This window comes from Sycon ciliatum, chromosome 4 (assembly GCF_964019385.1).
Source record: "Sycon ciliatum chromosome 4, ocSycCili1.1, whole genome shotgun sequence".
NCBI lineage: Eukaryota > Metazoa > Porifera > Calcarea > Leucosolenida > Sycettidae > Sycon > Sycon ciliatum.
In genome coordinates this window covers 963,842-986,954 of record NC_088646.1, presented here as the reverse complement: position 1 = coordinate 986,954, position 23,113 = coordinate 963,842, and the positions used below count along the sequence as shown (strand labels likewise).

The following is a 23,113-nucleotide window of genomic DNA, read 5'->3' as shown; positions in this document are numbered from 1 at the left end:
TGGTAGCAAGTCTTCAGTGTACAATCATCTGCTGGCTAGTCCTGATTGTTGCGGTGCGTATTCTGACTCTTCGTTCACTGTATTGTGCCGTGGTCGTCATGGTTATGGACTACAGTTAAAAGTGTTGGAAGCTATCTATCAGCGTCTGTACAAGCCTAATTTGTGTGTACAGAAAGATAGTATAATTGGGTTGAAATTGTTCAAGTAACGTGTCGTGTTTAGTGCGGCCAAGCTTGGCCGTTAATGTTCTAGGTGTAATGTACTGCTGTTATGTGTTATCACGTTGTCTTTCCTTCCTTTCTCCTTTGTTCATTTCTCGCTTTGATTGTTAAAATTCACACTTGTAAATTTCACTGTTGTTGCTCTTAGTGTTATTTCTCTAACTTAGATTTTCTATAATAGTTCAATTTTTGTTTCAGTGTCCTTTAGTACAACGATGATTCCTGATGAGTGTTGTACGAAAACTTGTTTGAATCCCTTTCTTTCTCTACACAATTTCTTCACATTTTTTCATCGTTTTATTGCACATTGTCTCCACAGTTTTACAATACATGAATACAGTGTACACAAATGTCGATCCAGCTTGTATTACTGATTGCGGTTATCAAATTGTTGTCTCCTCGCCGTTTGTTCAAAAATTACAAAAAAAATTAAACATTTTTTATTTTATTTTAATCTACACTCAATCTCTGCGGACACTGGAACGGCATGCTGTTTCATCCTTCATATGACTGTGGACTGATATGATCATCAGCGCAGCATTGAGAAAATGAGGCCGAACCTGATACCAATGGAAAATAAATTTTCCAAAGCCTTATTATTATACTTTTAATCTACATGTCATGACATGTAGCAAGGGTCAGGGAGAAAGCCTGAACGACAGCTGCTGGAAGCTGTATTCGATCCAGAGACGCTGGCCGCGGCCAGTAGATTTAATTATGATCGTGTTCGATTGAGGCTCCTGTCATGATGCAGGATACTTATGTTGACAAAACAGTCCACGTACTTTGCCCGACCCATCCATAACCAGATAACTGCGTAAGGTGTAGCTGCTATGCAACAATAATGGCGGAGACTCCGCACACCATACTACAGACACGTTACTGATGCCAAGGGCTGATGATGTGGTTGGGTGCTGTGTATGCCAATGCGTCCTTATCCAAAATGAGGCGGAACTGGTTGATAGAAGCCAAGCACAAGCTCTTGGCTAAGAGCTGCCGGAGACTGGAAATCTCAGTGGCAAAATGTTTTCCGCCAAGACCATGAAAAAGGTTAAATCAGGCAATGCCCTGGTGGATGCATCGCACCTATTGCGAGCACAGCGTCGCCACTAATCCCGCTTTCAAACTATACGGCATTCCACAGTCCCCTCCGTTCTGCTGTAACACCTGCCCGTTTAGCGGCCGGTCGCCCCTTTTGGCGCAGGGGCCCCTTGCCATTCGGAAGCTACCGACCGGGGCCCCATACCAGACCAATCGGTCGTGGCATATGCGCATCCCCAGTGGTCATCAGCGCAGAAGTGGAAACACTCCCTGGTGTATCGGACAGCCTGGCGAGAAGGCTCTCAGGGGCAGTCCAGCTCTGGCGCGACATACGCACCAAGACCCCGCAGACTCCTTTGTCACCACGCCAAGCTGTGGAGTGCATTATTATTAGTATCGACATGTTCGCGGTGGATCGCTTATGTTATGTACAATACCCGTTCCCAGCTATTAACTGGGAAAAGAGATCTGCTGTGCCCCATGCCATGGGTACGGGTCTTACTTTATAGCCTAGGTGTGGTGAAGCTTGCTGTTGAGAGCTGCGAAGCCTCATTGGCAGGATGGTAGCATCCCGGATAGCAATTTGCCTACTTGTAGCGTTGCTTTGATTTCGGAATATCCAATTCCAGTTACACCGGGCTCTGGAGCGGCCTTGGACAAGAATATGTCTGACGCTCGAGCCTCAGGACGGCCTCCTTGCAGTGGTGGTCACACCAGTCGGCAGCACACAATGCCATGGCAGTAGTGCCAGCCCCGCCAGTTTTAATCATATCATCGGATGCATCCGACTACGGTCGGGGCGCAGTGTGCCAGAACCGGGCCACGGGAGGGCCATGGACACATCTGGACAACTTACTTCCGTATCAACTGGAAGGATCTTCAAGCTGTTTTCCTGGGCCTGCAGACGTTTGCTCTTGCCAGTCACTGATAACAGTATTGCTGGGCTAGAGATGGACAACACAACAGCAGTTGCATAATTATGTTGATCACCAAGGCGGGACATACGAGACTCATATTCTCATCAGCTATGCCAACTAGCCAAGGACATTTGGACCTGAGTCGAGCAGCGCCTGCTACACCGCAAAGCCCTCCATGTGCCGGTCGCCTGAACACTGAGGCCGGTTTTCTATCATGGAACATTGAAGAGAGCGGCGATTGGCAGCTCAATCCAATTCTACAGGGCTGGTTCAGCTGATCAGGGAGAGTGGCCATCCAATTGTCCGAGATCTGTTCGTGACGCGGCACAATTGCCAGCTGCCGGCGTACATCAGCTAGCCACGGCCAAGACCAAGTGGCAGAGTGGTCCGATGCCCTGACGGCACCGCCGGCCATGTGGCGGAACGGCTACCTGTTTCCACCATTTGTTTTGGTGGACGCGTGTCTACGTTGCATCCGAGAACATCGGATCCAGCGAGCAATTCTAGTAGCTCTAGTTTAGCTGGTACAAGGGTTCTATCCCTTCTTGCTGCAGATGTTGATCTAGTGCTCTTGGCAGCTGCCACAGCGCGACCCTATGCTCCTTGATCCATGGGAAGAATCTACATCCACTGAAGGGCCTCCGGCTAGCCATTTGGACCATCTCAGGCATACTACAGCTCAGCTGGGACTTTCAGCAGACGCCTCCACACGGAGACGCGACGGACCTACTGTCTCATACGAGTCAGCCTTCCGATTATAGAACAGCTGATTGGGTGCACGGTAGGAAGATCACATGGCTGCCTCACTAGCTAACTTCTTAGCTGATCAGGTTTCCGAAGGTAAGCAGTACCGCACTATCAACATGTGTCGGTCAGCTCTGCCGTCCCCCTTGCCTAACCCATCCGGTTTCCCCCTTAGCCAAGACTTGCATGTGTGTTGCGTCCTGCGTGGTATATATCACCAAAAGCGACCACCACAGCCATAGTGTGGTAACACATGGGACGTGAAGATGATGTAGGATAAGAGTAGTGCTCTGGCCTCTGGGTCTGAAAGCTCAACTTCGGGTGCCCCTTCTGTCCAGGAAGACTTAGTGTGTAATGCTAGTATTATTTAGAAAAAGCGATCCTGTCAGCTTTTCTATTATTGTGTTCACATGGCAGAAAAAACGACATCGCTATGCTACGTAAGTTTCTACGTAAGGTGCTCGGTATTTCACTTAGGCTACGTAAGTCTCTACGTAAGGTGCTCGGTATTAGATCTACCAACGCGTGGTAGCCGTGTGCTGTGTACGTGCACGGCAGACATTGTGTTCAGTGCATGCAGTCCGCGGATCCGTGTCCGGATGTGCATGCGCGAGGAACTTTACTTCCTTCTTTGGAACTGCTTCTTGCATGAACTGTTTCGGATATTTCGTCTCCTGGCCTGGCTTATTTCGTTTCGGCGCTGCTGAGACCTCCTTTCGCGGAATATTACTCAATGACAGGTGAGTTGACCAGTTGCCTTTGATTCTGCTTGTGTTGACTCTTTCATTCAGGAAAAGTGTGCTGATTTTGGGGCGGAATTTAGTAATGGAAAAGTTGACAGGATCTCTTTTCTAAATTTTGCTCTTCTGCTGCCGAGCTGCGAGCCCTCCTTTTACGGAATACTCGATGACAGGTGATCTCTAAGTATTAGTTGACCGGTTTCCTTCGATTCATGTGCTTATGTTCACCTTTCATTTACGGAAACGTGTGCTGATTTTATTCGGATTTAGATCCATTTTTATCTCTTTGCCCTTGTCTACAGTGTGCGAAGAACGCGAGTTCAACTTCTTGACGGTAAGGCTAATGTTAGATGTGTTGTCGAAATACTCATATTCATTGTACATTGGTACGTTACAAGTAAGGCACTGGTCAGTGGCATACTATCGTTGGCAGTTCCCAATCTGGAGGGAAAGGTTCAAGAACCAATTGACCGAGTTTGCGAAATAAATTCGCATATCAGGGGAAATCTCTATTGTGGAGAGGTTCAGTAACTTGTTTGTTTCATACGAAATAAGCCAATGGGTGCAGTCTTGTCTCGTGAAAATCTCGTACTTGTATGATTGGATTTGTTTACTCAAGTCTGGGCTGTTTGATTTGTGAGTACCGCCGAGATTGCACTGCCCCAAATAAAGTTTCGTGCCGCCAAAGCAAGAATTGCGATCTGCAATCTGTTTGTAGTACCTGTAAGAATGTGGAGTACATGTATCGTACTTTCTCTGCTGCTGTTTCAGTTGCCGTCATGTTGCTAAAGAAAGGTTCAGAGAGGTTCTGCAAAACGAAAATTCGAACGAGGTTTCGCGAATTTTTGCACGAACTTTGCGTTCTGCACATTTTCGTAGTTTGCACGAACTTTGCGTTCTGCACATTTTCGTAGTTTGCGCGGGCCAAGTGCACGTACGCCATGACCCGATCTCACGAAATTTCCTGCGACAGTTCATTTCGCGTTCCCTGCAAGTTTCGCACTTCATGATGTAGAGCGAAAGTTTGTACGCATTTCGTTTTGCAGAATCTCTCTAGTGACTCAATTGTTTCATACGAGACGAGTCAATGAGTCGGTGTGGCTTAGAATCTTTCGCTGTAGAAGAAATCTATTCGTATGTCTATTGGAGATATAATTGTATTCTCTGGTTATAAAATAGGTTAAGCTCACAGAATAAATACCATCGTTCCCTTGGTGTTCGTCCTAAAGAGGTTCTACTGGATATCATTCATACTCACCAAAAGATGTGTAAGATTTTATTATTGTGGAGTGCCTTGTTTATCTCTCAGTACCTCCAACCATAGCCTTGCTCCTTTTCTCCTCAGGATCAGTGTAGTTGTTGGAAAGAGGTTTTGGACTCAGCAATGTATTCGTTTACATTTTAATACATGTTTATTGTTCCTCCTTTGCTGTGTTGTTTTAGACAATCCTGGACTAACAGTTTGAAGTCATTGAACTACTTCCAAAAGTTGTATCGACAGGATTACGATTTCAGTTTCAATATGATGCTGGATGACCTTATCACGATAACCCATGACTATAAACCATTATAAACACAGAATCAACAAAAACATCTGCGACATGCACCTGGCGCATGGCTACATTTCTCAAATAAATCTGATTGAGGGTGGAGAAATCTGAAAGGCAAGACAATTTTATGACAGAGTCATGAAATTCTGCAACAGCAACATGCACAGAATGGCCCCCGTATAAAAAAAGTATCACCACCACTGCTCACATGTTTCCCCGCAGAAGAACATGCATTATGCTAGTGCCATTTTCTGCAAGAAAAGGCTTGCACATCAATGCATATAATTAATATCTGTCCCTCCAGGAACTTGCGATTCCGCGGCCGCGTTGTTTTCCGCGATTTGAACAAAAGTCCGTGATATCCGCGATATTTGAAAAATCATCCGCGTTATTGTAGAAAACTGTCCTTGATACTTGAAAAGCACCGCGATATTTCGAAAAGCAACCGCGATATTCGGGTCTTTCTTCGATGTTGTTTAGTTCTTCAAGCTCGTCAATAGTTTACTTGTGAGATCGACACCAGAATGGAGAAATGTCTGGGCAAATCAGCGGCTGACAAGTCACAAAATAAGGCTTGCGTCGAGTGTTGTCCGAGGATGGAGGAAAGCTGTCTTGCAAGCTCCTGTCAGGCAGTTGAACACAGTCAGCGCAGCACACGTTCTGTTTTGGCATGCATGATTTATGCTGTACAACTCGTACATCGTACACCACTACAGTACAAGTACAAAAATCGGCCGCAATTTTACCACAATAATCCCGCAATATTTGACAAAATCCGCAATATTCCCCGCAATTTGTGGCATTTTACCTCGCAACTTTTTCCGCGATATTTCCGAAATGTCTCCGCAAGTTTCTGGAGGGACAGAATTATGGTATTGATATGATGTGAAGGCCATCATTTACATATTGATATAGGGCATTCCATTGATTGGTACATGGTGACAGAAAAAACAAAAGAAATTATAGCAATAAAAACTGCTTTATGGCAGTTTTCTAAAAAAAAGTTATTGTGTTCTAGTCCATGGACCCCGTCTAAAAAGTAAGAAATTAACGAAATGTGATAGCTGAAAATTAAAATTTCACACAAAACCTCACAATAATCACACACAGAATGAAAAGCTACATGCAGAAGACCTTCTCCCCTCGTGATCCTCTTTCCTATGCATGCATGTTGCCAATTGTTGGTGCAGTACAAGTTTAGTGTTGAAAGCAGCATTTCAAGTGTTGTGATTATTGTGAGGTTTTGTGTGAAATTTTAATTTTCAGCTATCACATTTCGTTAATTTCTTACTTTTTAGACGGGGTCCATGGACTAGAACACAATAACTTTTTTTTAGAAAACTGCCATAAAGCAGTTTTTATTGCTATAATGCTACTTGCGTTTGCAAAGTCAGCTCGATCATTTGAGCTGACCTCATTGGATATCAACTAAATGCAGGTGCTACTTGATGTTTCAGCTTACCTCGCCGACAAAGGCTCAGAGGTCCGGAAGTCCAAACTCATTCTTCGTTCCCAAGCTACTACTAGTACTAGGTAGTCTGGCTAGCCTACAAATGTAGTTGATTATGCTCGAGAATTTAGAGCCCGCACAGCCAAATTTCGATTGAAACCAGAGCAATCAGCATTCTACCACTGGCTTGGCAATCCCAGCTCCTCACATACCAGTGGGCTCATCCACTCTGGCACAGTGGCTGAAGGGTAGATTGTCTCTGTTTGGGAATTGATCCAGCCTTCCAGGCTCATTACACCTACTCGCGGCGCCTCAGCTGCAGCCGCTTTCCAGGCTGTCATCTGTATGTCAGATGCCTAGCTGGCAGCCAATTGGAGCCAGCCTGATACATTTGTATCCCACTATAATGGTCACAAGCTGTGCTCAATAGCTCAGCCATTCATAATCATCCTTCCATTGTCCCTACTCAGCTGCTGCCTCTCCGGACTGAGGGTGCCTATGTTTCACCTACTGATAGTGCAATCCGTGGTAGTAACCCAACTGCAGTATTAGTATTTGTGGGAATATCCGAACATTGCATTCATGTACATTGTACAATGTATAATGTAGTCTGGATGAGTGGCACTGTCTGTGCATCACTTAGGGTGCCGTAAATTGTGTGGAGGTTTTCTCTTGTCAGGCTAGTTACCCTGAGGAGTGAGTGCTGTTGTCCATGTTTGCACTGGATGACGTTCAACGGTTGTAATGCTATAATATTGCTTTTCCAGCTCTATCACTGTGGAGAATACATGTTTGAGCAAGTATTGGGATTTGGTCTCAGCCTTGTCTTTGAAAATCACACTGTCACATTCGAAGGCCGAGCCTCCGAAATGCAATCGTAAATTCCGCTAGGACCCTAAAGGTCTGACGTGGAATTAAGGTTGCATAAGGAGGTGAGGCTGAGAATGTGACAGTGTCCCACCCTCCCAGTGCAGTGATACCCCAGAACACTGTCACAGTAATCCATTCAAGAAACGGCTCAGAAAGGCCACTGAGAGATTCTGGGAAGGGTTGGTTTTGGCGGGAAATGAGGTTGAATGTGTTTGTCTTTAAAGCGCTATGAATTATATGAAAACGGAGCGATTTTGGGCCTAACACACTGTCACATTCTCAGCCTCACCTCCTTATGCAACCTTAATTCCACGTCAGACCTTTAGGGTCCTAGCGGAATTTACGATTTGCACTGCAAAAAAAAGGCTGAAAACTGTGAAAGCATGTGTACCGCGTGGTGAAAAGTTCAAAACTGGACGCAGCAGGAAGTCCTGACACTCGAAGGCGCATCATTCAGTGGTTGGCGATCACAATGGTTTCTTCTTTCCCGAGGTCGTTTTGCCCTCTGATAGTTAAAATATACAGTCTTCTATTGATATCGTTGTCGCCCTTTGCCGTCGGGTTTGTATAGCAACTGAATTTCTGTGCCTTCAATGTGGATGAAAAGAAAAAATGATGCGGCAAAAGCAAAAAAATGATGCGGCAATAGCAAAAAAGTGATGCGGCAATAGCAAAAAAAGGACTGCGGCAATATAGAAACCTGTGTAACGGTTCCTGTGCGACTTTGCATGTAACGCCCTGCGTGCGGCAAACATGTGCCAATGTAACGCTTCATGGCCTCACTGCGCGCGCGGCAACATATATTGCCAGTACGGTAGTAGTAGTACAAATTTGAACAGCTTGTAGAACAACCCGGCCAGACCGTAGAGGAGTTCGTCCGTGCTCTGTACAAAGCTGCAGAGTATTGTGAGTTTGCTGGCACAAAGGATGAGCGTATCACACATTCAGAGACCGCTTCGTCGCCCACATGCTGGACAAGCGGGTGAGTCGGGAGCTGCAGATGAAAGACAAGAGCAAACTCTCGCCAAAGTTGTTGCGTTCGCACGGCACGCCGAAACTAGGGAGGTTTAGTCCCACGTAATCCGTGGGTACTTTACGTGGGTGTACCACGTGATACTCAGTGACCCACGTACAGACGTTTTCTGATTCACGACATGCCGTGTACAGGTGTATGGAGGCTCACCCACGTTCCGCCAGAACGTGGGTGAAAATTAGAATGGAGCGCATTGTGCAAGCTGTGAGGGTGCTCAGCTGAAGAAGTTTCCGAAGCACGAAATCAAAATATTCGATGAGCTTCTTAGGCCCGGGTAGCTTCGTCTTTGACCAGGTTTGGGCCTTTCGCTTTATGCTTTTGTTTGTTCCGTGTGACTAAACACAACATTGCAACGTGGGTGCCCTTCATCCACTTTACGTGGATCACCCACGTACGCGTTTCCGTTACGTGGGAACTAAACCTCCCTACTGTCCAGCAACAGGTTGCAGCCCAATCTCGCAGTGGCTTGGCCGCCGCCAGCTCGATTTCAGACGATGATGCCTCAGCTGTCCAGTCGCACCGTGGTGGTCGATCTATGCCGAAGAGCAGACCGCATGGTAGCGACAAATCTGCAGCAACGCCGCCTGCGACCGAATCGAAGTGCCCGAACTGTGGTGGAAGCCACCACTCGCAACGCGATCAGTGCCCAGCCAGAGGCCAGTGCTGCAAAGCCTGCGGCAAGCGCAACCACTTCGCGCGAGTTTGCCGATCGAAACCGTCCACCTCTGCCGTCACGAACGACTCTCCGGACTCTCTATTTGTTGGCCACACGACGTGCGCACAAAGTGTAAGTGATTCACCCTGGTTGGCAGATCTAGCTATCGGAAAGAGTGTAGTCCAGCTCAAGCTAGATACTGGAGCTGATGTCTCTCTACCATGTCCGTGCAATCATACTAGTCCTGCGGCCCAAATCTAAAAGACGTTGTTTTGCAAGTCCCGTTTCAGTCTCAAGCAGACAACCTGAGCTTTGCATGGGTGGAAAGACCATGTCCTAGGGATGTCGAAACGGCTTGTTGTCATGTCCAGAACTAGGGCATAAGCTGGGGAGAACCAATTTTAGGTTTCGTTACGGAAGTCGTTATTTTACGTTATTTTACGACTCCTTGATTGAAATTGGCAGCATGTGATACGATATTTTATTGAAAATTAGTACAGTCGATGTGAATTTGTTCTTGTGTTTGGATGATTTGTAGATCATGGTTGCCCTTTGCCGAGCGTTCATTTCCTATTGATGGTGATTAGAGATGGCACAGATTGATTTGTTGTAAAATTTGACCAAAATCACCCCCAAACATGGATCTTTCGTATGAGAGGATTTCCTTTATTGGGACACTATCTCGACAACACCAGCGGAAGAGAGCTAGCACGAGCGAAGTAAAGGACACCGGAAAACTGCAGAGTGATAGCAATCATAAGCTGATCTTAGCAAACGAGCGATATGGAAGATGTTGTAAATAATAGCGCAGTAGTGTATAAAAATGTCATTTGCTGCAGAGTTGAAAAATACAATTCAAATTCAAATCAATTCAAAAACTTCAATAGTGCGGTCCACTAGCCTTAGCTTTCAGACTACCGTAATGTCGCGTGCATTAGCCGGGGCTTATATGCCTATAAGCCGGTGATGGAGTCAGGCTTGTACACAAGACAGGCTTATACACGAGACAGGCTTATATGACAAGCACCACTCAATGACCAGGCTTGTATGCGCGAACTGCTGACTTTTGGACGTCAAAACCAACATTTTCCAACGGGATTTTTTTTCTTTCCGCATCTTCCCACGTTTTCCGCGTGTGCAAGTGTATGGTACCATGCAAACATGAACATGTAAAAGGCGCGCTCACCAGTCTTGCGTAGTAGCCCGGCTTACGCACGCGACACGTGGCGCGTCTCGTGTACTGGCCCGGCTTATGCATGCGACAGGCTTGTACGCGAAAAGCTGTTGCAGATTTCATGCTTCTACACGAGACAGGCTTATGCACAAATCCGGCTTATGCACGCGACATTACGGTAACTGTCCGATTCACAGTCGAACTTACAGTCCAATCCACTGTCGAAACTGCCTTCACCCTCATCATGGCATTGTGTGCATGCGCGCGCGCGCACACACACACACACGTACACAACACATGACATTGTGCGCGCGCTCACACACACACATACACAAACCCCACACGCACGCACACACACACCGCACAACACATGGCATTGTGTGTGCGCGTCCACGCGCGCACACACTCACACACCACATAGCACGCTAGAGATCAGCAAGAACCTGCTGCGACCGTGGTTGAGATGGCGCTGTAGAAGACACCGCAGCCGCTACTGGTTGCCTCGCACCCGAGGTTGTAGTCAAAGCCTTACTAGCTGACACATCTGTACTGGAGGCTGATGTAGTACCCAGAGATGAAACTGATCCACTGGTGTTCACCTGATGCGGCGGAGTAGCGGATCCTTTGAAGCCGAAATGAGTGGGCAACACGACATTGGTGGGGACAAGCCCAGCGGATATCGCAGCGGGCCTATCGTAACTCCTGGCAGTGAGCCTATCGTAATTCCTGGCAGTGGGCCCGTTGTAACTCCTGGCATTGGGCCCGTTCTCTTGCCGGACACTGGGGTGCGGAGTGGACGTGGATGCGGGCAGGAAATCTGCGGCGACCGGCTGGACTGGGATGGTTGGAGTTGGGCTAGGTGCGTTACTAGTATGACTGTTCGGCAATGACTGGGTATTACCGGCCATCGGACCGTTTGCAGACGACACAGACAAGTGGTTGCTCCGTGAAGAGTGCGCCTGTATACCCATGCCACTTACCATACATGTCAATTGCTGAAGGAAACACACAGTTCAAACACAAAACGCAAATGAAACACGCCAATGAAATTCGATCCTTAAACAAGTCAAGTTCGCATGTCCGCGTTATCACGGGCTATACAATTGTGTTTAGAAAACAACCAGTTTATAATCCTGTCTCTTCTTCCATAAAGTCAGCCTAGAATACTGACGTCAGCTTTGGACATTACTCTGACTCGGACCACAAGCCCTGACTTATTCTGACCTACATGTGTACCGTGTGAAGTAGCGCGAGAGCCAAGCTGGTCGTAATAATACGTGTAACAGCCACGAACGTAATTCAACCAAAGAAGACTACCACATTACATGAGCATGAACACTTGCATTCCATTTAATACATTCCTATGTTGTAGATGTCAGGCACTGTAGTGTTCACGTCTACATACACATTGTGGCATTCCTTGGCCACCCAGACATTCATGATAGTAGCGCATCGTGTTAGGTTATGCATGCAGCATGTGCCGTTTCCCGAGCGCGCGTGTGAAATGAACTTAGCGGCTTTTAGTTGCTGTGCATGAGTTGAGCCTGGACTCATGATCTGGTGTGTACATGCAATCATGTGATCTTGTAGTTGAGCGTATGTGTTATTTGGATTCCCTTGGTCATGACCAAACAATAAAACATGATCAAATTATTTCTACACATTCAACAATGCCAAGAACTCACCTGGTCCCCAAGTACCGGTAGCTCATTATCTTCTTTTTCAGCATGAAAGTTGGATACTAAGGCGGAGTGTGATGGTCGGCCAAGCTGGTGCCGTTTGCAGTTATTGTACTTATCCGTGAGAAGCTTCATGGGCAAGGCCCTTGCAGACTTCAACTCGGACTGTATACGGCACCAGGCTGTCAAATGTTTCGTAGGCCGACGGCTGGTCACTCCCTTTGCCACTTCGTTGCCGGTGCATAGTGGCCAGGTGGGTGAAGGCACTGTAGCATGCTCCGATGTTGATAGTGGATTTCCGCTGCAACGCAATCTGGGCCATTCTGGAGCGAAAGCCAAAATTCTTGCGTTGTTCTCCAACTCTGATAGATGCACATGTCATGAGGCACAAGTCTGCAGATGTGGATTCAATCATTGTACATCTCTCCTTGTTCTACGCTTTGCTGGTACATGGTGTCCCATCATCACATACATGTATCTCCTCCAATTCAGAATGGCTTGAAAAGTCATGGCCACGTCCAAGTGGCAGCCGACCCAGCAACGTTTTGTTAGTGTATGTACTGTAGCACTTGCGGTGGTACCATCCGCGGACGCTCTCCTCGGTGCAGTGGCTCTCGCACAAGAAGGTATAGCTCGTCCTGCCTGCATTTAGCAGCTTCAAACAAAGTTTCCCAACTCTGCAAAGTAAATCGGGTTTGCTTTTCCTGCGATGCATTGAACGCAATGGCACAAGCAAAATTCCCGCGATACAACGCCATTCCCAGGACGAGGCCTAAGAAGCTCCACGGCCTCTTCCTCCATCATGTCAAAAGGTGTCTACTATGCTGTGAGCGGTGGGCAGGAGGCACTCAAACAGCGCGAAACGCAACTACTATGCAACTACCAAACGAAAATGCAATTCTACATTTCAAAGAGTATCCTGTCGGTGTCGTCGTCATCTTCAAAAATTTGAAAAAGGCGCTCCTTTCCGTGAACTGTGCACCCCCAGATGGTGCGCAGTATCGCCGACGAGAGCGGAGAAATTGGCTTCTCCTGAGCTTCTGCCCTAACTCTGAAGATGACAACAAGCGGAATCCAGGTCAGGTATACATACTTTAGGCCATAGTGAAGAACCCAGGTTGTCTGCTTGAGACTAAAACGGAATTTTATTTTGAAGTTTGGGCTGCTGGACTATACAATACACTGCAGCCCAAGCCGTCCTTATCTGCTACTAGTGCCCAGCTGAGTAGAGAGGAGCGAATGACCAGACTATGCAGGTCCTGGGTGTATTTGAGGCTCACTGCTCCTTTCAATCCCAGTCCACTACCAGTACCATACCCATCTTTGTTCTAGATGGTGCCAGCACTAGCCTGCTCAGCCGATCTGCGTGCACAGCACTGGGTCTAGTCCAGCGTCTGGCTGAAGTGCAAGGTCCAGTCCCGCTCCTACAGTGTATGGTTGGTCCTGCTGCGCAGATTCACTTGACTTCCGAAGCCACACCGTATCACTGCCGCACAGCTCGCAGAGTTCCTCATCACCTGTATTCGAAAGTACGTGAAGAACTGCACCGCATGGAAGATGGCGACATCATTGCGCGTGTCGACGAACCCACAGACTGGTGTTCGCCTATGGTGCCCGTCCTCAAACCTAACGGCAAGGTACGCATCTGTGTCGACCTGAAGCGTCTTAATGCGTCTGTCAAGCGGGAGACATTTCAGCTGCCAACGTTAGAAGACGCCCTGTCTTCACTGGCCGGAGCGACTGTGTTCACGACATTGGACACTGCTAACAGATTCTGGCAAGTCCCACTCAGTCCCGACTCTGCCCGTTTGTTCACCTTCATCACGCCGTTCGGCAGGTTCTACTTCAAGCGACTACCATTCGGCATCACATCAGCACCTGAGATTTTCCAGAAGCGTCTCACCAACCTTCTGGACCAGCTCCCTGGCGTGTTCGTCTACATGGACGATATCATTGTCTCTGGCCGTACGCGAGAAGAACACGACCGTAACCTAGCTGCCGTACTAGACATCCTGCAGAAAGCCAACGTCACGCTGAACGTGACGAAATGTCACAAGCGTCAGGCCGAAGTGAAGTTCCTTGGTCACATCTTCTCCGCCAAAGGTCTCCACCCTGACCCAGCGAGAGTGTCCAGCGTCGCTAATCTGAAGCCGCCCAAGAACGTCACGGAACTGAAGCGCATTCTCGGCATGTTCGCGTTCATGTCACGCTTCATTCCCAATCTCTCGGAAGTCAGCGCTCCACTGCGTCTTCTACTGGGGCATGACACCGCATGGGAGTGGTCTGCTACACAACAACAGGCCCTGGACAAGCTCAAACAGCTTGCCACCAATGCGCCCTGCCTCACGTTCTTCGACCCAACCAAGCCCACGGTCATCAGCGCTGATGCCAGCAGTTACGGCTTGGGAGCTGTCCTATCGCAGGAGCATGACGACGGAATGCGCCCCATTGCATTTGCCTCGCGCAGCCTCACCACTACTGAGCAACAGTACGCGCAGATCGAGAAGGAGTGCTTGGCTGTTGTCTGGGCTTGTGAGCGATTCCACGGCTACATTTACGGCAACTCGTCCCTCACTGTCCAGACGGATCACAAACCAGTTGAAACCACTCATCCCGCTGATCAATACGCGTGATTTGAACCGTGTCCTGATGCGATGTCAACGCCTCCTGATGCGCCTGCTCACGTACAATCCAGCTGCCGTGTATGTCCCTGGCAAAGAGCTAGCTGTTGCCGATGCTCTGTCTCGCGCTCCGCTCGCCTGTGACGACACGCCTAGTCTCCAAGACGAGATCAGCAGCAACCTCACATCTTACATCGGTGAGATCGTGTCGGATGGTAAAGCCCACGGCATTGCTGACGCCACCACACAAGATGAGACACTCAAGCAAGTCCTCCACTTCGTCCAACACGGATGGCCGTGCAACCCACGTGATGTCGACGACACTGTGCGCCCATACTTCCATGAACGCCAGTTACTGTCCTGTGAGCAAGGTGTGCTGTACCATGGTTTCCGCATTGTCATGCCACCCTCTCTGCAGCCTGAGATGCTCGAGAAGCTCCACGAGGGACATCAAGGTGCAACGAAGTGCAAGTCTCGCACCCGCCATTCCATTTGGTGGCCAGGCTTGTCAAGGCAAATCGACACGATGGTCGCTACGTGTGAAGTGTGCACCAAACACCGCGTCCAGTCGACCGAACCACTGCAACCCGTCCAACGCCCAACACTGCCGTAGCACACGGTTGGTGCAGATCTGATGGAATTCAACGGCACGACTTACCTCGTCATCGTTGACTATCTCTCGCGTTACCTCGATGTCGTACCGCTGACTGCCACAACCTCGATTGCTGTCATCAAGCATCTGCACCGCATCTGTGCCGAGCATGGTTTCCCGTCCACCTTGGTTACAGACAACGGTCCTCAGTTTGCCAGCGAGTTCTGCACAGCAAACGACATCACCCATCGCACTTCCAGTCCACGGTATCCTCAGTCGAATGGCGAAGCGGAACGTGCAGTTCGCACCGCCAAGAATCTCCTGCGGAAGGCCGAAAGCCTGCAAGATGCACTCTTGGCTTACCGCACGACACCGCTGAGCAACGGCTATGTCCCATGTCAGCTATTGTATGGCCGCCAGCTCCGTACCGGTCTACCTGCAACGACTGAGCAGCTGGAACCGAAATGGCCAGATCTCCCTAGTATTCTGGAATCGGAAACTCAGTCCCAGGAGCAGCAGAAGTTCCACTACGACCAACGGCATGCAGCTAAGCCTCTCGTGACTCTATAGCTTCATGACCGTGTATTCATCGCCTATCTCGAACGGGGGGGGGGGGGGGGGGCAAGATAGTAGAGCAAGTGTCCAATCGTTCGTACCTCATTGAGTCTGGTCACTCTACTGTTCGCCGCAATCGTCGTCACTTGATCCGACTGCCACTTCCAGAAGCAGAGAAGCCGACCGTCGAGGTTGAGTACGGTGGCAAAGCAGCTGATCCAGTCCGTCGCTCTACTAGAGCTCCTCAGCCTGTCAACCGCCTCATTGAATCATGCTAATTCAGCAACGTGCCGAGACGTATCTGCCGTCGTCTCTGCACATCATTCTTTCACTGCAACTTGCTCTACAAACAATACCTACATTATCGAATAGTCTTTGGACTCCTCATCTTCTCTATTATCTCAGAGGGGAGATGTAGTGGATGCACATCCCACTGTTTGTCATTGTATCCTTTTATGTAACATGTATGCATTCATCCGGCCGCGCTGTACGACATGCCGTGTTGTACCGTATGCACTTTAGCTGTACATGTACCTGCCTGCCTGGCTTTTCCTTTGATCTCTCTGTCGTTCTCTGTATGTATTCCCACACATTTGTGATTTGTTGTAAACGAAGCTAGTTGCAAGATGTCTTTGGTGCGTTTGTAGAACCACTACAACAGATAGAAGTGCTCACATGTCCAGGCAAGTCTGAAATGACAAGGTCTAGAATGGCATCACCTCTAGTGGGATCCGTGATATGCTGCGTGAGGCAATAAGCAGATGCTAGATCCTCCAGTGCAAGACCAGCTAATGTTGTTTTACTACTTTTGAGCCAGGCGGAATTGTGGACATTAAAGTCCCCTGCAATGACTACATGGTCACTGTGACCGAGTTGCTGTGCTGCAGGTAATGAGCTGTCTAGGTAGTCGATGACGGAGCAATCTGATGGGCTACTTGAACCGGAGCGATGTTGTAATAAATTATAATATTATAATCATACTCGTCCAACCGATGTCACCCTCACCCTGCGAATATTCAGCTCATCTCTCCCGTAGCTCCACCTCTCCTTCCATCATGACCGAACATCAACTATAATTTATATCAATTTAGAGCAATATCCATAGCCTGCAGTCGTATCATGGCTGCTAGCCTAAAATCCAGACTACCAGAGGTCATGACTTCGTAACAAGTTACATGCATAATGTACAAATCACGTAATGTACTGTAGTACACGGACTCATCACGGAGCCGGTTTGCGGACTACCCGCCAGGGCCACCACTATCTCGTCCGCCCCGGGATACCTGAGTGATGAAGGCTGATTCACTCGCATCTTCTGCTACATGTCTGTGTTAGTGTGAGAAAGAACTTTGAAGAAGACGAGTTCGAGCATGCAATACTGTATTGCCATGATTTCTACCCTGCTTTTCATTGAAACACTATCTGCATGTCTTTGCATGACCATGATGACCTCCGATCCCTTTACCATGTAGACCACCAGCACTGATCAGGTGCATTGTACACATACTAGAACTGTGGTATAATCGTGTAGTTATGCTCCTACCTCCGAGAGGATGCCATTGCCAAATTATGCTCCAAATTTTCAACCACCAAATATTAATTATGCCAATAATCCGCCGGTGCCTAGTGGCATGTTGTACCTATGGCGGCTAAGTCCTTGGTTTAGCGAAATCCTCAGCCTCACGGTCGTATACCGGAAGGCTTTGCAACCTTCCTGCACCTCATGTATCGTTGCAGCAGATCCTGCAGAGCAGGACCAGGACTCGCAGGACTGTTCCACACCTTCTGATCATTATTTTGTCTGATTTGAAGTGTAAGCTTACTTGGTGCTAACGATACCAGTACAGAATGAGTTAGGCGATTTTCGCGCCGATCTTCACGAGTTTTGGTACAACTCTTACATGTATATCATGGTATACCGGCCGCTAAATCCGCCTAGTAGTAGTACAGTGTGAACCAGACTTCTCCAACGGTGGGCGCAAAATATTCAAGGTATATAGAGAGAAAATATTTCCAGGGCGCCAACAGCAGTCCGCTTCCTTGTCGACGCGTTCGCCACGGAGTTGAACGAACAGGAGGCCAACAACGAGCAGGGCAGTTTTCAGCAGTTTGCAGTGGAACGATTCACAGTGGAGCATGCAGTTTGCAGTGGAGCGGTCACTGGTTGCAGTATAGCGGCGAGTGTTTGCAACGAAGATTCCCGTGAACAGTTGACAAACGGTGCAGCAAGCAGGAAGCCTGAAGAAACGTCGTTACAGAGAACGTCCACCAGCAGCCAATGGAGCAAATGGCGGCACCCACGCCAACACTGCCCAGACTACCGACTGAAGTATGGGCATTGATATTCGGTAAATTGCCCGATGGATGGTATTACGTTCATCATCTAGCAACCGTGTGTAGGCAATTCGCAATGGTCGCCGATGGACATAAAGGTACGGTGTGCGAGAAAACTTACTTTGATTTCCGCGGACATGGTGGAGAGTCTGGCAGCGCAACCAGGCGATTTCTTTGTTTGGCTGAAAAATGTGGACAGTATGTGAAAGAGTTGGAATTGGTGGGAGAGTGTTTCATGCCGTCACCCACGCCAAGGACCTCAACAAGTACTGTAGTGCAAGTTTTAAATTTGATGCCACACCTTGCAGTGTTTGACTGCAGTATGTGTTTCTTAGGACGAGACATCACCATCCTGAATGCGCTAATTGAGTGCCAGAACTTACAGCATGTTCGGATTACCTTAGCGGTAGGACGTTCACAAACTGGTTCAGGACCTGACTGTTTTTCCTTTACTCCCACAGATGTGAACACAGTGGTATCATTAGCAGTCAAGTGTACACTTCAAATCAATTGTGTCGGATACTTTGACAAGCATGATGCTGGTGTTGGTATTCAGGAACTGCTCCAAAGAATACCAGGTAGTGCGGGAAAGTTGCAAAGCCTTGGGTTATACTTCTGTACTGAAAAGGATTTCGCTAAAGCATTTACTGACTGGCCATTGTGCAACATCCCACCTGCTTGCACACAGAGAGGCATTCCGTATAATGCAAGATGGCAGCCATCTAACTACAACATTCAAAATTTTAACCCATCGATTAAGTTCCCAGTCGCCTCTGGCGCCTATCCCTATCTGAAACGCTTAGTGCTGACTGGTGGTGGTTATCTCCATGTTGAATCAGAAAAGTTACTTGAAATCCTGGAAAACAATGCACAGATCACGCAGCTGAGTGTTGCTCTCCAACTAAAATACATACTGGTGCGGCGAGTCGAGTATGATACTGAGTTCTTTGAGAAGTTCTCATGCCTAAAGAACAAGTTCACTCACCTGGATACATGTCACTGGATAACAGCAGCACCGTGTGATGCGTTTGTTGAGATGGCCGGACATTTCCCGTTGCTCCGTGACTTTTCGTATCTATATCGCTCACATTGGATACCCTACTCGTACACTCTCAGGGAATATCCCAGAGATGGCACTAAAGATAGCGCTGAGATGCTAGTGGTTGACTGCCCCAATTTGTCCTGTCTAACTATTGGTGGTGCAATTGGTATACCAAGCCCGAACACAAGGCATGGTACATATTGGACCGAAAGGGAGAGGATTGTGCTTCGCGACAATTTCGGGTCATTGTCCACACTGGGAAAACTATCCAGGCTACACTCGCTGTCGTTGCAGGGAATGTCGTTGTGTTCAGAAACAGACCTTGAAATGCTGGCATCTCAGCTTCCACAACTAGAGTGTCTGCACTTGAGTGACATCCACTATGAGTCTTTCCAATACATTCCCAGACTTGGTGCCGCAATCAGGCAGCTGCGCAACTTGAAGACATTGACTGTACTGGATTCAAATGTTCAGATAGATGACTTGTTTCAAAGTATGGGAGAACTAACTCAGCTAGACAATTTCAGCCTACACACCGACACGCACATTGCAGATCATACTCTCATTGCCTTCTTGGACTTGAGCCTATCACCGCTTACTTTTGTACACATTGTGCACGGTGGGCCGAATTTAAAAGTTGAAGAGCTGAAACAGCAGCTGAGACGCCCTCGCCCTTATTCTAATCTCAATGTTCTGAGATCTAAGTGATCACTCAAAACAGTGATCCTTTCTTAAAGCATCGCCGTGGATACTGACCGCTGTTGCTCTTCTCTGTACCTCTTTCTAGTAGTTTCTACTCAGTCCTTTGTTAAAACTGAACAAGACAACACTTACCACAGCACACTGTGGTGGAAGAGTTACGGAAATGTGACTCCTTTTTATTTCTGCATACTCTGGTTTTCTGGTTTTCGTCTAGTGCCTACTGATGACGTCATGTGTCATACACAGTCTAGTGTATGTGTGAGTATGGTGTGATGCGTGATGTACATGTATATTGCATGTGGGGCTTGCAAGAATTCGCGGCATTGTTGGATGGCGAGGATTAGAATCTGCTTCCGTCACTGTGTGACTGATTGCCAAGTGAGTGTTGCGCATGCGTTGGATACGTGCAGCATGCGTGGTGTACGTCGAGTCTGGGAGTGAGGCTCTGAGAGTGAGAGTCTGAGAGTGATTCGTCCACAGTGTCGTTGTCTTGGTTTTCGTCAGGTGTGTTGTACGTACTCGTGTCTCATTGGTTGTTCCGATTCGTCCGTGCCTTAGATCTGGCTATTATTGTTCATTGTTTGTTAGTTCGTGGCCTTTCCTCTCTTTGCTCCCTCCACTATCATGTGCTGCATCTCTTCATTTCACCAGTCTTGCAACTTCCACTGAAAGAAACCTGAAAAGCCAAATGAGCGATAAAGAGCGTGGTTTTGTTGTGACAAGGGGCCAGGCCAGGGGGGTTGAGGTAACACGAGCAAGGACGGTGCCTAACACCCGACGGGCAGACCTGGGCAGCAGCGGCCATTGTTCCTGCCGGGGCCAGCTGGACAAGCTCATGCATATGGCCACGTTGAAACGGTATCTATTGATATCGTGCACTGGATTGTAGACAGTTTTACACTTAGAAAGAGGATAATCATACATGTACGTCAGCTTCTTGAACAGCAGCAATTTGAAAGTTATCCTGTGACGACACTAAGTGCTGTATAGTCTTGAAGCCTGCTCAGTTCGGGTGGAATACAGGCAAGAGCTAAGGAACTGTGCTGGCCAAGAACCTGACATGTGTCCTCTTTTCTTTTTTTGTAGCCGCTTCAAAATTCTTATGTCAGAGCAGTGAAAGGTCGTGCAGCCGACATTATGGTGACGTAATGTGTCCTTGTAGTTCTGTCCATGCTATGTGTTTACTGAAGTAGTATTACTCTGCACGACCAGGCACTGCTCTGACATAAGAATGTGGAAGTAGCTACATTTTTTTTAGTTGTCTGAAAACTGGGCATGCTTCCAGTTTGTGTCGGTGCTTTGAAACTCTCGTTGCTTCAGGTGAAAAGAGATTCTCGCAAACCAATGCGCAGTTGCAACCAGCGGCGTACAAGAATAAAAAGAAACAGAAATAGTAGTAGTAGTAGTATTGACATATCCGCGGCAAGCCGCTTATGTACAACGGCATGGGAGAGGATAACAAAAACAGAAATAAGGGCGCTTCAACGTTAACTGGATTCGATCACTGAACACTAGACAAGATTGTTTGCAAAAGAAAGGTAGAAGAACTAGTCAGCCTCAAATGCAACCTCAAGGACACAAAACAATTAAGGAAAAAATGAAAAATGGTGAGCTGAAGGTGACTGTCGCCGACATCACTGAGCAGTGCAAATGCCTTTAAGATGGTATGGGCAGATAAAAACAACAAAACGGAGAAGTTCTACACAGAACTGAAGGAGGTGTTTTTAAAAGCAGGAATGGCAAACCTACAAGTGAACCTGAAGGAGAGGAGGATGTGGGTGATACTATTTTGGCTCTGGCCCAAGATTTCTGAGCTACGGCGGTACATACCTGCACAGGAAAACCAGCAGAAGCATAACGGAGAGCCTCGTCACATCGTGGAAAACGGCAACAGCAGCGCAACATGAAGAAAATGAATAGAAAATGTGAAGCTGCATTCAAGTATGTTGGGCCTCACGGATGTAAAAAGCGGCCGTCGTGACTCGTGAGACGTACACGATAATTTGCTCTCGTTTAGCTGCCAAATTACCTCGTATGCATACTGGTAGCCTGTGTAATCGCTGTAGCTTTTTCTCTGCTCTTTCTCGTTGCAAGGATGTTAAGCTTGTACAATTTCTTTCATTTACTCCCACCCACTCTCACCTCTCTCTCCGGGTATACACGGATATCATTGCTTTTTTCTTCTATCTTTCACGCTACTGTAGTAATGTACTGCGTCCGGACTTCGCGAAAGCTTAGATAAAATATTGATAACTAAATCTGTAATTTGCACAAATATTCCTGCATATTTCACTCCTTAGGGCTATATTGACTGCTTTTATTTGACTGCTTAGGGGTTGCGCAGTTGAACGGTGCCTAGTGCAGCATTTTCACTGCATGAGTAGGTGGTGGTGCAACGATTGTGCAATCATAAAACCGGGATTCATGAGGTTATCGTTCTGGAATTTGAAATACGGACTGTTTGTCGTGATAAATCTAATATTGACTTCGTACTTGGTCAATAGGAAATAAAAGACCTCGTAAAAGACCTCGGCTTCGCCTCGGTCTTTTACTCGGCTTTTATTTCCTATATTGACCTCGTACTCAGTCAATATTAGATACGTAACTTGCACTGCTTCCAGGAATCACGTGACAATACTGGTGATGCTATGTTTTACCTCCATTACTAGCTGTCTGTGCTATTGTGCAGCTAATCGTATTCAGACAAAGTAATTTCATGCTACAATGCTTCATTTGTGCTCTGTGGTAAGCTCACGATTATTCAATGCTGGTATTTAGTGATGGCCTCGTCCAAAAGCCCTGCCGAAGCAATTCACTGCTAGGCACCGGCGGATTGTGCCGGCATAATTACCGGCCGATGTGCATACAAGCCTGGCAAATATAAGTGGTGCATACAAGCATTGTTTGCATACAAGCCTGGTTTGCATTGAAGCCTGATGCAGAAAGCGGCTTATGTGGTTATAAGCCCGACTTTTATCCGCGACTTTACGGTATTGGCATAATTTGGTGGTTGAAAATTTGGAGCTTAATTTGGCATCCTCTAGGAGGTAGGAGCATGACTACACGATTATACCACAGTTCTAGTATGTAGGCTATACGATGTGTACAATGCACCTGATCAGTGCTGGTGGTAAAGGGTTCGGAGGTCATGCAGATAGTGTTTTCAATGAAAAACAGGGTAGAAATCATGGCA

General features: G+C 47.6%; 2 protein-coding genes and 2 long non-coding RNA genes across 4 annotated transcripts; 3 read left to right on the top strand and 1 right to left on the bottom strand.

The window, feature by feature from the left end:
* Positions 1-9,941: 9,941 nt before the first annotated feature.
* Positions 9,942-12,888, bottom strand: LOC135813789 (uncharacterized). The gene is made up of 2 exons (XR_010553130.1): positions 12,081-12,888; positions 9,942-11,390 (listed from the first exon to the last, which is right to left on the bottom strand). It is a non-coding gene; the product is annotated as an uncharacterized LOC135813789 (long non-coding RNA).
* A 1,835-nt stretch (positions 12,889-14,723) lies between these two features.
* LOC135813338 (uncharacterized protein K02A2.6-like) lies at positions 14,724-15,308 on the top strand. Its single transcript, XM_065326438.1, has one exon. It carries the CDS (start codon positions 14,724-14,726, stop codon positions 15,306-15,308), a length of 585 nt encoding a protein of 194 aa, XP_065182510.1.
* Positions 15,309-15,329: 21 nt separating this feature from the next.
* LOC135813337 (uncharacterized protein K02A2.6-like) lies at positions 15,330-15,857 on the top strand. Its single transcript, XM_065326437.1, has one exon. It carries the CDS (start codon positions 15,330-15,332, stop codon positions 15,855-15,857), a length of 528 nt encoding a protein of 175 aa, XP_065182509.1.
* A 1,926-nt stretch (positions 15,858-17,783) lies between these two features.
* LOC135813788 (uncharacterized) lies at positions 17,784-20,620 on the top strand. The gene is made up of 2 exons (XR_010553129.1): positions 17,784-18,274; positions 20,135-20,620. It is a non-coding gene; the product is annotated as an uncharacterized LOC135813788 (long non-coding RNA).
* Positions 20,621-23,113: the final 2,493 nt, after the last annotated feature.

Coding starts and splice junctions, on each gene's coding strand:
- LOC135813337 (XM_065326437.1), top strand. CDS start 15,330: ATGGAATTCAACGGCACGACTTACCTCGTCATCGTTGACTATCTCTCG.
- LOC135813338 (XM_065326438.1), top strand. CDS start 14,724: ATGCGATGTCAACGCCTCCTGATGCGCCTGCTCACGTACAATCCAGCT.